At 44.8% G+C, this 14,701-nt stretch overlaps 1 protein-coding gene across 1 annotated transcript in view; it reads right to left on the bottom strand.

The window, feature by feature from the left end:
• Nucleotides 1–14,701, bottom strand: part of PKD1L1 (polycystin 1 like 1, transient receptor potential channel interacting) — a 170,092-nt gene that overhangs the window by 39,326 nt on the left and 116,065 nt on the right. The window contains 4 exon segments of the mRNA XM_010341384.3: nucleotides 122–205; nucleotides 1,385–1,508; nucleotides 8,401–8,511; nucleotides 13,133–13,251. Coding sequence (XP_010339686.3) covers nucleotides 122–205; nucleotides 1,385–1,508; nucleotides 8,401–8,511; nucleotides 13,133–13,251 — 438 coding nt within the window.

Here is a 14,701-nt window from a genome sequence, read left to right as displayed (position 1 = left end):
TTCCAATCACCACCAAACTCTCAGAGAGGTTCAAATCATCTGCCGGGATCCTGCCCCAGCGCAGCCTAGACTTCTCTAATTCCATTTATTTTTGGAAGCAAAAGGAAAAGGAACATCTTACCTTGCATAAATGGCTAGGAAAACCTTTCAGCTGCTTAATTACGGAGCCACCTATCAGGTAGCATTTTCCTCCAAGAGCTCCAGGCTGAAAGAAGAAAACCCGACGAGGAGGCCCTGGTGTGATGCGGACTTCTAGCCTCCTCACCGAGCAGTGCTCAGAAGGTGTGAGGGGGCTCTGGGTAACCCCACCTGCTACGGTACAGGTCAGAGTTTCGCTTTCCTTCCAACACTGTTTTAGGGATACAACCAACATTCGAAGGCAGCAAGCTTTCCTCAGACTTGTCCTGGAAAAGGGCTAGCGTTCGGATGATGTTTGTGACTTAGGGCGCGTGAGAATGTTCTCTTTGCTCTTTTTTGAAAGTTTCTCCAGTGTTATCAGCTCAGGAGACTGTATAGAATACAATCAAATAAAACTAGCAATAAACTGCCTAAGGAATAAGGACAAATATACTTCTCTCTTTTTTTTAGATTTAGAGACAGTCTAGCTCTGTTGCCCAGGCTGGAATACAGTGGTGTGGTATCAGCTCACCGCAACCTCCGCCTCCTGGGTTCAAGCAATTCTCCTGCCTCAGCTTCCCAAGTAGCTGGGATTACAGGCACGCGCCACCACGCCTGGCTAATTTTTATATTTTTAGTAGCGACAGGGTTTCACCATGTTGGCCAGGCTGGTCTGGAACTCCTGACCTCGTGATCCACCTGCCTCAGCCTTCCAAAGGGCTGGGATTATAGGTGTGAGCCACCGTGCCTGGCATATTTCATTTTTAAACATGGGAAAGGGGTTGAAAATAAAAGATGAGCAAGGAATGGGGATTATGCAAAATGCATATTGACTTTTTCTTCAGAACTTGGGACCAGCCTCACCTCTTTCTGGAAGCTTCCTTGCATTTCCTCTGGTTCTGGGTGCTTCTTTTGTCTCCCTTTCAGGGTATTTTGCACAATGAACTAGCCCTGACCTCGCATCCCATCAGCCTGAGGGCTCCTGAGGCTCTGCCGTGGCCCCTGTGTCTCTTTCAGGCCTGGCAAGCACAGGAATCTGGAGAATCTCGTGCAGCTCAGGGGGGGGTGCTATGGGATGGGGTGAATGGTTCTGGCAGGAAAGGAACAGGATGCTCTCCTGGCACCCGCTGGAGAGCCACCGGCCTCACACCTGCATGATCATTCAAGAACCTATGCATTGTTGCAGTTCAGCATCAGTGACTGTTCCGCCCACTGCAAGATGACTTTTCTGAGATGATCTCCTGTGAGGAGGAAATGGAAAGCTCACCTGAGCCCCTGGCACACGGGGTGATGGGGAGCCTCTCGGGTACAGGCCATCCAGCAGTGTGGTCAGACTCCAGTCCCACCAGTCACTGATGTTTCTCAGGCCACCCAAGGAGTTTCTGGCATTTCTGAATGCAAGAACAAAAATAAAAGTTGCTTCTATATCAACAAAAACAATTGTGAGAACAAAAGCATGTTTTCCTGCCATTTTTTCTCTCATTCAGATTTCAGGTACTCCACAGGAGTTAAACTAAAGCTGTCTGCAGCGTGAAGCATGAAACCCCAGAACTCACTTTGTTCCTTAGTAGCAGGAGAAAAGAGAGAATGGTGGGTGAAGCACTTGTTCATTTGCTCACTCAGTCAGTCACTCAACAAATGTTACTATGCAACTACCAGGTGTCAGGCACTCTTCTAGGCACTGGGAAACAGAAAATCAATTCCCTGCTCTCCTGTGGGCAAACAGGCAACAAATAAGATAAATAAGCAAACATATACTATGTTAGTGACAAATATGAAGGAGGAAAAAAAGCAGGAAAGACAGCCAAGTGGTGGGGTGAGCAGGTGGAGTAAATTTTAGTTCAAGCAGCCATGGAAGGCTTCAGTAGGTGGTGATGTCAAGTAAAGACCTGAAGGTGAGGGTGGAGCCCATGGTCATCTGAGGGAGGGTGTTCTGGGCACACGGAATGGCGAGGGCTTCCACAAGTCAAAGGGTGGAAAGGTGTGGGGGCCACAGGGCTAGTGCAGAGGGAGCACCAGAGCCCGGGTAGACAAGAGAGGCGCTGGGACACCCAGACCAACACCCAGTCCTCTCTGCACTGACTGCTAACTGGGTGCAGCCTGTGACTGGCCTCCCAAGATGCTGTGAGTGGCAGATGTGAAGGCGTAGATGAAATGCAGTGTTGGGACAAACACTAGTCTGTTTTCTTTCCAATTAACTTTTTTTTTTTTTTTTTTTTTTAAGAAGGAGTCTCACTTTGTTGCCAGGCTGGAGTGCGGTGGTACTATCTCGGCTCACTGCTAACTCCGCCTTCTGGGTGCAAGACATTCTTCTGCCTCAGCCTCCCAAGTAGCTGGGATTACAGGCATCCACCACCACGCCCAGCTGATTTTTGTATTTTTAGTAGAGACAGGGTTTCTCTATGTTGGCCAGGATGGTCTCAATCTCTTGACCTCATGATCTACCCGCCTCAGCCTCCCAAAGTGCTGGGATTACAGGCGTGAGCCACTGTGCCCAGCTTTAATTAACTTCTTTAGTATGCTTATTAGCTATACTTCATTTTTCCACCAAGGAACTAACTTAAGGAAGCATTGGAATAATGTCAAATGAACACAATTTATCATTTTTAGTTTGCTCAGACACCGTCATAAAGCCACATGCTCAGGCGAAGGCTGTGCATGGCAGCGGCAGGGTGTACACGTGGCTCTGAGCTACAGCCAGAGGCAAAAGGATCAACGCAAGTGTTCCTAAGAGAAAGCAAAGGACCTCTCACTTAACTCTAAGAGACTTTCTCATACATGGCTTCCCCTGAAGAGCCACTGAAGAATGGCAAGGATGGGCTCATCCACATGCCCTCAGCAAACAGAAATGGTTCTGATGGGGCTGTTTCATCCAGGTTTCTCTCCACAAAATGGGGAGACCAAAACAGGTCTCAGGAAAAGGAACTTTGTTATAAGGTGAGAAGAAGTTAGAAAGTCGCCCAAGTATGCACAACTGAATGCCTGTTTCGGCACCAGCTCCAGGCTACTTGAAAGAATGAACACACAGGAAGTCATTCAGATGATGGGTATGGCTTTGGTAAATAAGGCCTGAGAGCAAAGTTGGGCTGTAGACAGCAGGCCTGGAGCTGGCTCTCACTGTGAGAGCCAAGTTTATACAACTCCTTCCAACTCCATGTTCAGTGATGTCACATTGGTGGTGTGAAAGACCATGGTGGGTCCTGGCAGGGTGGCTCATGCCTGTAATCCCAGCACTTTGGGAGGCTGAGGCAGACAGATCACCTGAGGTCAGGAGTTCAAGACCAGCCTAGCCAAAATGATGAGACCGGTCTCTACTAAAAATACAAAAAATTAGCTGGGCGTTGTGGTGCACCCCTGTAACCTGAGCTACTCAAGAGGCTGAGGCAGGAGAATCGCTTGAACCTGGGAGGTGGAGGTTGCAGTGAGCCAAGATCACACCACTGCACTCCAGCCTAGGTGACAGAGTGAGACTTCGTTGTAACAAAAAGACCATGGTGGGAGCATTTACACCACAGAAATTGGCAGGCAGATGCTGTAAGTCAGTGCTTTTGTTCTCCAGTTGTTAACTGTTTCCAGCACATCACGAAGACTGTGTTCACAGGTAAGGTCTGAAACTGATACTCCACTGTTGAATCAGCAGATTTTGCAGATAATTTAGAAAAAGTTTTTGAAAACCTGATAGTCATGACAATAATTGGACAATATTAAAAAAATCAAGGACAAATAAATGTCACTAGTATATAGAGTAATAAAGAGATGCAGTAGCCTCAACCTGCAATTTATATGTACTATAAGTGTGTTCAAAAATTTCCATATGGCTGGGCATGGTGGCTCACACCTATAATCCTAGCTCTTTGGGAGTGTGGGGTGGGTAGATCACTCAAGGCCAGGAATCAAGACCAGCCTGGTCAACATGGCTAAACCCCTGTCTCTACTAAAAACACAAAAATTAGCCTGGCATGGTGGTGCATGCCTGTAGTCCTAGCTACCTGGGAGGCTGAGGCAGGAGAATTGCTTGAATCCGGGAGGTGGAGTTGCAGTGAGCCAAGATTGCATCACTGCACTCCAGCCTGGGCAACAGAGCCAGACCCTGTTTAAAAAAAAAAAAAAAAAAATCCCACAGCATGTATGAGTAAAAGTCTAATGAATTAATTTATCTGACTGGTTTTATTTCCTTTTTCTTAAAAAGAAGTGATCTCTTATTCTTTCGAGTATTTGATCGTCATTCGTTTATACATCTTTAGAGCTTAATCTTTTCAGGTCTTTTATTGGGTGCTGGTTCTTATCTCTGTCAAACTATCAAATGCAGAGTGAGTTTTGTCAAACTATCAAATGCAGAGTGAGTTGGAGACCTGCCAGAGCACCCAGAGGGTGGAATGAACAACAGAGAGGGAACAGAAAAGGAGAACACAGATGGAGACAGAGATGGGAAGCACAGGGTAAGCAAAGCAGATACATCTCTGCAAATATTCACGCCAAAGGAAAGGACGAATGAGCCAGGGGGCACAGGGATGCAGTGAAAGGGCTGGAGGGTAGAAAAGAGGCAAAGGATGGCTGGCGGTGAACTTTCAACAAAATAAAGTGTTGAGCGTTTGCTGTGGGAAGCAAGGTGATTTGACAGACAAATACTGTACATTTATAGCAACTAGTATGCTCCATATTCTGTGTTTTTAAAGAATAAAGTAGCCGGGCGCGGTGGCTCAAGCTTGTAATCCCAGCACTTTGAGAGGCCGCGGCGGGTGGATCACGAGGTCGCGAGATCGAGACCATCCTGGTCAACATGGTGAAACCCCGTCTCTACTAAAAATACTAAAAATTAGCTGGGCATGGTGGCGCGTGCCTATAATCCCAGCTACTCAGGAGGCTGAGGCAGGAGAATTGCCTGAACCCAGGAGGCGGAGGTTGCAGTGAGCCGAGATCGCGCCATTGCACTCCAGCCTGGGTAACAAGAGCGAAACTCCGTCTCAAAAAAAAAAAAAAAAAAAAAAAGAATAAAGTAGTATAGACATTATAGCCATGCTGAGTTTGCACCACTTTCGGGGAAATGGTATCACTTCTTGACACTTGCTTCCCCATTGGGATAGCATTAGAGAAACGAAGTAAAAAAGGCCCTGAAAATAACCCAAAGCCAAAAGTCCCAGTGGCCACACTGCAGACATCTCATGCCTCATTCCCGGCACACCCGAAGTGCAGGTAGTGAATTAAATGAGCCAGGAGTATTCTGGCCCTGTCTGTATTAATGACTGCAATTATATAAAACAAGCCCACAATGCTGGCTAAACAATGCAAAAGATAAAATCAGTTATTATTTTGCATTTATGGCACTTAGAACACTTGCTTCATTGATTTGTCCTTTATTTGCTGGTTTTTGTTTTATATTTATTTTATTTGGAATTTCATGAAGTCTTTCTTGAGTTCAGAAACACTTCAAAGGCAATTTAAATATGGCAAAATCCAAGAACACAATGACTTCTTAAGATATAAGGTGTCTTAAGCCCAGTTCCTTCCCTTTACAGATGAAGATACTAAGGCCCAGAGTGCAAGCGTTTGCCAGAGTCACCTGGCAACCAAAAGTGAGCTGGGGGCCCAGTCTCTGAACTCCGTTTCATCTATTTCCCCTCCTGGGCTTAGCTTCTCTATCTGGAATGCTAGTAAATGCCAAACCCTCAGTTGTTGGTGATGTTTCAGGATTAGGTATGCGGGGATGGGGGTGAGATGGAGAGGCTCCACTTTAAACATTCCATTACCAACTGGGACACATAAATATCCTTGCCTGGTGGCCAGAGTACCCAGAGGCAGTGAGGTTTTGTATCCCTGTGGGAAACATAAGGTCTATGCAAATCCACAGGAATTGTGAATGTGTGCACACCAGTCTCGTGTGCACCTGAGATAGCTCACAAATATGATCTCAGCTGCGATATTTCTGATTTGAGTATCAAGAAGCAACAATTCATATGAGAAATATGTCAGATAATGTTGACCTGTGAAATGTGAGATAAAAAATAAACTAATAAAAGCCAGAGGTTGTTCATATTTAGATTTCCATTTTCAGAGATGACCAAAATTATCACTTTGTTTTGCACACAGCACCACCTACTGGCAAAGACTGTGCACTTGCACAGACGAGAGAGCTGAAAAGTTGGTCATGGATGGAAATAACCGCTGGTTTCACAAATGAGGAGGTAGAAAATTCCACTTAATTTCACCATTAGAATGCTCGGCAGAAAAAAAAAAAACTTGGATTACTGAGCTACAGAACAACCCAGACTCACTGCACTAGGATTCCCAGGCCTTTCCTTACGAGTAGATCACAATGCTAACAAAGGGGACAATATCCATCAGCCAGGATCTCGTTGGGTATGAATAACCCTCTCTCTTATAAAAAAAATAAATATGTTCTGAAATAGCTGATAAAATTAAACGAACTTTCCAACCACTCACTTTTGCCAAAAGATTTAACAAAAAAGTATTTGCATCAAATTGAATTAGTCAAAGGCAACACACTCAGAGATGCTGTATAATTGTGTCTTTAAACAGTCACCAGAGTAAAATAAGGTAACTCCTGAAGAACACTGAATTATTTTATATATTTATTTATTTATTTAGAGACGGGGTTTCACTCTTGTTGACCAGGCTGGAGGGCAATGGCACAATCTCAGCTCACTACAATGTCTGCCTCCTGGGTTCAAGTGATTCTCCTGCTTCAGCCTCCTGAGTAGCTGGGATTACAGGCATGTGCCACAATGCCCGGCCAGTTTTGTGTTTTTGCCAGAGGTGGGTTTCTCCATGTTGGTCAGGCTAGTCTGGAACGCCTAACCTTGGGTAATCCACCCGCTTCGGCCTCCCAAAGTGCTGGGATTACAGGCGTGAGCAACCGCGCCCAGCTGAATTGTCGTACTTATCAGCATGGAAATCAGAATGAAGAATGGATATTATTTCATATCATGCACTCAAGAATTCAAAGCCACACTGCCTTGAAAGGACTATTAGACTGACTGTTTATGGCAGGTAAAAATAAAGCCTAACCATGGATTCAAGAAGAACTCTCAATAAAAAAGGAAGACTAGTTTAAACGTACCTATTGATGACAGTATGCATCCCAATTTTAGCAGCACTGAAATGTAGAAAAGAAATATGACACAGGCCGGGCGCGGTGGCTCACGCCCATAATCCCAGCACTTTGGGAGGCTGAGGCGGGTGGATCATGAGGTCAGGAGATTGAGACCATCCTGGCCAACATGGTGAAACCCCGTCTCTACTAAAATACAAAAAAAAATTGCTGGGCCTGGTAGCATGGCCTATAGTCTCAGCTACTCGGGAAGCTGAGGCAGGAGAATCACTTGAACCTAGGAGGTGGAGCTTGCAGTGAGCCGAGGTTGTGCCACTGCACTCCATCCTGGCCACAGAGGAAGACTCTGTCTCAAAAAAAAAGGAAGGAAGAAATATGCCACGACAAAATGCTATCATGCTTGCCTCTCCCTGGTGGCATCATGGAAATTTGTCTGCTTTACACTTTCATTTCTGTGGGATTTACCTAGGATGAACATCTACTACTTACAGAAAGAAGGAGGAAGAAGCAAACGAGCACTTGAGAAGTGATGGAGAACTTGAGTGGCGTTAGAACCTGTTTGAAGGCCGAGCGCAGTGGCACACACCTGTAATCCCATTACTTTGGGAGGCTGAGACAGGTGGATCAGTTGAGGTCAGCAGTTCAAGACCAGTCTGATCAACATGGTAAAACCTCTCTACTAAAAACGGTAAAACATCTCTACTAAAAATACAAAAAAATTAGCTAAACGTGGTGGCACATGCCTGTAATCTCAGTTACTTGGGAGGCTGAGGCAGGAGCATCGCTTGAACGCTGGAGGCGGAGATTGCAGTGAGCTGAGATCGCCACATTGCACACCAGCCTGGGTAATAAGAGAGCAAAACTTCGTCTCAAAAAAGGAAAAAAAAACTGTTTGAAATTGAGTGTCAGTTATTATAAATTGCAACCATAGGCTTTGAAAGAGCTCTGATGTCTCCAGCAAAAAAGAAACTGCAAGACCCTATTTTGGCACAGAATTTAAACTTCTTTGAAATATCCTTGTTTCACTATTTACCCCAAATGAGATGCTAGGAACATGTTCAAAGTCTGCGAATGAAGGGGGTGTTACTAATACTGGGGAAATGTGACAACCTTTCCAGTGTTTCATATGTGGGATGTAGAACATGGGGAAGGTGCACACAGGCCCTGGACTAGTGCAATGGCCCCAGATCGAGAGGAGTTACCGAACCTCCTACCTTGTAAATTCTTTCCGGATAGCTTGATTGAGGGAGTATTCATCTTTGGAAAATCTGGCATATATCATACACAAAAGCAGAAGAAGCATGAGGATGTCCATTGAAATGTTTCTGTAAGAAGTTTTTAAGTTAGCATCCATACAAACCTGGTATGTAGGTACCTGAGTGTTTCAATCTGCAATATATATATACATATATACATAAAATTTTTTTTCTTCTGAGATGGAGTCTCCCTCTGTCACCCAGGCTGCAGGCTGGAGTGCAGTGGTGCAATCTTGGTTCACTGCAACCCCCACCTCCCGGGTGCAACTGATTCTCCTGCCTCAGCCTCCTGAGTAGCTGGGACTACAGGCATGTGCACACACCTGGCTATTAGAGATGGGGTTTTACCATGTTGGCCAGGCTGTTCTTGAACTCCTGACCTCAGGTGATCCATCTGCCTCAGGCTCCCAAAGTGCTGGGATTACAGGCATGAGCTATCGCACCCATCCAAAGGATTTTAAATGAAACTTGGCTTTTAAATCCCTGGAAGGAAATTTTTGTGTAAGATATTAGGTGTGTGAGGGGTTTATTATTTATTTATTTATTTTGCATATCAATATCCAGTTTTCCCAGCACCTTTTATTTTTTATTTTTTATTTAAATTGAGACAAAGTCTAGCTCTGTCGCCCAGGCTGGAATGCAGTGGTGTGATCTCAGCTCATTGCAACCTCCCCCTCCCAAGTTCAAGTGATTCCCCTGCCTCAGCCTCCTAAATAGATGGGATTACAGGTACCCACCACCACATCTGGCAGTTTTTTGTATTTTTAGTAGACATGGGGTTTCACCATGTTGACCAGGCTGGTCTCGAACTCCTGATATCAGGTGATCCAACTGCCCTGGTCTCCCAAAGAGCTGGTATCACAGGTGTGAGCTGCCGTGCCCAGCCCCCAGCACCATTTGTAAAAGACTATCCTTTTTCCATTGGATCATCTTTGCACCTCTGCCAAAATATCAGTTGAGCATATTTAAGGAAGTCTATTTCTGGGTTCTCTATTCTGTTCCATTGATGTACATGTCTGTCCCCAAACATTATGCTGCCTTGGTTTCTGCAGCTGTAGAGTATGTCTTAAAGTCAGGTAGTGTCCGTCCTCTGACTTTGCTCTTTGTTTTAAGAATTGTTTAGGCTATTCTAGTTCTGTTGCTTTCCATATGCATCTTAGAATCAGTTTGTCAGTATCTGTAAAAAAGCCTGTGGTATTTTGGGTGGGACTGCATCAAAACTACATATTAAGTCAGAAAGAGTCGACACCTGAACATTATTGAGTCCTCCAATCAACGCACGCAGTCTATCTCTCCATTTATTCAGATCTTCTTGACTTCCTTCATCAGTGTTTTGTGGTTTTCAACATACAGATCCTGCACATGTTTTCTTAGATTTACGTCCACGTATTTCATTTATTTGGTGCTGTTGTAAATGATATCCCTTTTAAAATTTCAACTGTTTCTTGCTGGTATGTAGGAATATAATTTACTTTTTTAATATTGACTTGTGTCTTGCAAACTTGCTAAATTCACTTATTAGTTCAAGAAACCTTTCTTTGTAAATTATCTGGGATTTTCTGCTTAGACGATTTATGTCATTTGCCAATAGATGGTTTTATTTTTTCCTTTAAAATCAGTATGTTTTTAATTTCTTTTTCTTTTTTTTTTTTTTTTTTTTTTTTTTTTGCCTGTTGCATTGGCTAGGACTTCCAATGTGATGTTCAATAGGTATGGTAAGAGAGGACATTTTTGCCTTGTTCCTTATCTTAAAAAACATTCGGCCAGGCACAGTGGCTCACGCCTATAATCCCAGCACTTTGGGAGGCCGAGGTGGGTGGATCACGAGGTCAAGAGATCAAGACCATCTTGGTCAACAAGGTGAAACCCTGTCTCTACTAAAAATACAAAAATTAGCCGGGCATGGTGGTGCACACCTGCAGTCCCAGCTACTCAGGAGGCTGAGGCAGGAGAATTGCCTGAACCCAGGAGGCGGAGGTTGCGGTGAGCCGAGATCGTGCCATTGCACTCCAGCCTGGGTAACAGAGCGAAACTCTGTCTCAAAAAATAAATAAATAAATAAATAAATTCAATGTCTCTCTATTAAGTATGATGTTAGGTATTGAGTTTTCATAGATACCCTTTATTGTTCAGGGAAACTTTTCTATTCCTAGTTTGCCAAGGGGTTCTTTTTTTTTTTTTTTTTTTTTTTTTTTGATGAATTAATGCTGAATTTTATCAAATGCTTTTTCTGACTCTATTGAGATCATCATATGGTTTGTCTTATTTAGTCTGTTAATATGGTGAATTACATTAATTACTTTCCTCCTCATGTCTCGTCCAATCTATAGGTATCATCTCTGTTTTTGCTTCTTTGCAATCCATTTGTTGAGCAAGTGGTTCTTTGTACTATAGAGTTCTCAGAGTCTTGCTTTTCCATGGTGGTATCTAACATACTCTTACTGTAAATTACAAGTTGGCAAAATCACCTCATCAGATTAAGATTGGACTGCTTTGGGTAGTTTGCCTCTTGGATGACGGTATTCACTTTTCCAGTCCATCTTTTGTTTTCAAGACTTGCTGGTTCTTTAGGCCGGGTGTGGTGGCTCATGCCTGTAATCTCAGCACTTTGGGAGATTGAGGCGGGTGGATCACTTGAGGTCAGCCTGACCTACATGGTGAAACGCTGTCTCTACTAAAAATACAAAAAAATTAGCCAGGCATGGTGGCACACATCTGTAATCCCAGCTACTTGGGAGGCTGAGGCAGGAGAATCACTGGAACCTGGGAGGCAGAGGTTGCAGGGAGCTGAGATTGAGCCACTGCACTCCAGCCTGGGCAACAAGAGCAAAACTCCATCTCAAAAACAAAAAAAAAGGAATATTAAAACTTTGTTACAAATGTTTTTTCCTAGTTTGTCAGTCACTTTATTTTATAGTGTCTTTTGACATAGGAGTTTTTTTTTCTCTTCTTCAAGTTTTATATAATCCAATTTATTTTTATTTTCCCTTTTTGTGTCTAGATTTTAAGTCATAGGGAAGTTTTCCTCAGTGAAATCTTAGAGAAACTTAAGATTATGTCTAAGTGTATTTTGTTGTATTTATTTTATTATTTGCTTTGTTGAATATGGTCTTGTATTAAATCTCTGACTTTTGCTTGTATATAAATATGATACTGGTTTTTGTCTTTTAATTTTATTACCTAATACTTTACTAGTTTTGTCTCTTTCCTAAATGCTTTCTCTGGGCCTGTTCTGCTTCGTTTGGATACTTTTCCCAGCAGCACCCCGAGCCACCCACCCCCAGAAGGCTATGTCCTGGCAGAGCTGGGTTTGGTTAGTTCTGAGGAGAAGCAGACGTCCCAGACCACGTGCTAAGCGCACATATGGATGGGATTAAATCCAATTTTGTGTATGAATCCATGCTGGATGCATGAAGCTGGCCCAGCAGTTCCAGACCTCCAGACCTTGCACTCACCCATGAACTTGAGTGTGAAAACTCCTCCCAGATGCGCCCGCCACACTCCCAATGAACAGCACTTGCAGGAGCTTGGGGTTCTTCTATTCTCAGATACTTCGGGTACCGCATTCTTCCCACCACCATGTTCTGCAGCTGCTGAGCTACAGCGTGTGTGCACTTTATGGTTGGTCCCCCTCTGCATGCCTTTGGTGGCGTGTGGGGTGGGGAGCAACTCGTGCAATTTTGTTGTGCATGTTTTCTGTGGGTTTTGTTTTTGCTATCTTGCTCTATTTTTATGAGAATGTTTGATAAGATTAAAAAACTTGGCCACTGCTCCATCTTCCTGGAATTCCTTTCCCACTCTCCTTTAAATGTGACATCCTAATACAACCACAGCTCTTCTCCTGGGAAAAGGAATGTGAGAATATTTAAGGGGAAGCTAATGGTGTGCCACATTGTATGAAGGGATTATTTTTTAAGGAAGGTGGTTGGAGGTGCTTCCATGACACGCCATTTTAAAAAAACTATCAGAAATTCCCAAATCCTTGACCAACTAACTATTCCAGAAAGATTTTCAGGAGACCAAATTCATGTTCCGAATTTGAAGAGGCATTTTGGCTAGCATTTAGTGAAGGCTCCCTGTGGTGGCTGTCATCCAGTATCACCATGATGGGACATGTTGGAGGTAGAAGTTGGAGAGCTTTGCCATAGCATGATTATTTCTTAAAGTTTGTGTGTTACCGAAAAAAATTCAAAATCTGTTATGAACACCATAACATAGCTGTACATACTGAATATTAGCTTTTTAGATACCTGTCACTGGGCGAAATCCATGCCCTAAGAGGAGGCGTGGTGCTTATCTTACAACTTCCACACCCCTACGCACCCCGGTTGGAGAAGCAGAAGTCCCAGACCACGTGCTAAGCACATGTATGGGTGGGATTAAACCCAACTGTGTGTGTGAATCCATGCTGGATGCATGAAGCTGAAGCCCAGAGGAGGAGGTTTTCTTAAACAATTTCTCGTCACGGGCAAATTGTGGAACTGAATTTTCTGACTTCAATTCTGTTTCCCTGAATTCCTCCCATCTGCTGGGCAGCACAACTTGTTATATGGATAAGGACAGCTCTGGGGACAGCAAGGTGGCCCCCACCTCCACTCCCCACTCCTCGAGGCGAACAATCGAAGGGGTGCTCCCTTTGAGAGGGGAGCTGGATCGGAGCAAACCCCTCCCCAAGGAGGCCGCCACCCACCTCAGGGTTGCCCGTGTGCGACTCTGTCTTCTCATTCCCTCTCTGGTGACCCTCAGCTGGGCCTTGGAAGGTGGATGTGCCCAGCGCAGGTGGCGGGCTCGTTGTCGGGCAGCCAAGACCTGTTAGGGACAAGAGCGCTGTGAGCCGCGGGCTGGCGGGTGGAAGGAGAGAGGCCCTTAGCGTTCCTGCCAAGCCAAGGAATGCGTCATTGCTGTGCTGTGCATTCAGCCTGGCATTTGGGAACAAAGAGGTACTTTGTATGGATAACATAGACCAGGTTGTTGGGGAAGGGGTCAGAGATGGGGGGTAGACCCATTTTTAAAAACCTGCTCACGTCCCAGGTAAGCTTTTTTGGCAGGGATTGCAGTTGGGCTATTACAAAGAGCTGCTGTATGGGAGGGGTGTGTCTACTACTGTCAAATTACAGCAGCAATTATCTTGGGCAGTAGCACAGTATTTTCTCTTAAAGACTTTCAAGTTATGGAAAAATCATTTTAAAGTGTTGTCTTAGCAAGAAATGACCTTTTCTCTTTTTCAAAAGTCATTTTCACTTTCATACTCTGTTTGTGGTCAGGGCATAACAGTAGCCAGATAAATGAACTCATTGTAGGTATTCATTCAACACACATTCACTGACTCAGGCACTGGGGACATCTGAGGAATCAGAGACAGTCCTTCCTCTTAGTGGCTTCTAGGAACTCGACAGCAAGGATACGAACAACAGAGAGAAGCTGTGCATGCAGAGCGCTGGGGGTTAAGTTACTCTCTTCGGCTGCTGTGCTGTTCTGAGAAGGGAACGTGTGGCGGAGAGATCTGTGGGAGGCTTGGGTGTGGGGGGCACCCTGATTCTAAGGTGCTAATGAGCCATGCGTAGGTTTGGAGATGCCAGCCTGGCCCTCAGGAACAGACTGAATCCATTGGAAGGAGCCTCATCCCTGAGGTTGGGATGATAGAAAGAAAATGAACAACTGTAAGCATGGCAGGGCATAGCTGCACATGGGGAGAAGGGAAGGAGAGCCTGTGAAGCAGAAAGGAAAGCTGAGATCCAGCAGGTGTGAGGGAACCAAGAGCTAAGGTACTGCGGGGCGGGGGGTGCAGGAGGAAGGGGCAAGGTAGGCCAGGCTTGGGTCCCAGACTCCCCTTTACTGCAGTGTGGCCTGAGTCTAATTGCTTCACCTCATCTTTAAATGGGGTGCAGTGATGCTGCCTACTTCATAAGGAACAAATGATACGATAAATGTAAATACGGTGTAGATGTAAAGCAGCACAATGACTTGTACATAGCCTGGGCGAACCGCCCACCTTCAGCAGCAGCAGCCTCAAGTTTCAGGCAGGGCTGAGGGGCTTCAGACAGGTCCTCAGACATGGAACTTACTAAGCTCCTTTGTGAGGAGGAGGGCGGAGATGAGGAGAGGCCCAGACGGGGGTCTGACTGTAAATGAACTGGGAGTGTGCCCTTGGTCATAAGTGACTTGTGGTTATCACAGAGGAACAGAGAACCACACACGCATTTCATGTGCACTGAGGCAATGAGCCTGCGAATTTCTTTGCGGTGGCTGGTAGACCCTT

This window comes from Saimiri boliviensis, chromosome 10, assembly GCF_048565385.1.
Source record: "Saimiri boliviensis isolate mSaiBol1 chromosome 10, mSaiBol1.pri, whole genome shotgun sequence".
In the NCBI taxonomy this organism is placed as follows: Eukaryota; Metazoa; Chordata; class Mammalia; order Primates; family Cebidae; genus Saimiri; species Saimiri boliviensis.
Note: the sequence above shows the minus strand (reverse complement) of the source record. Positions and strands in the feature narration are given on the sequence as shown.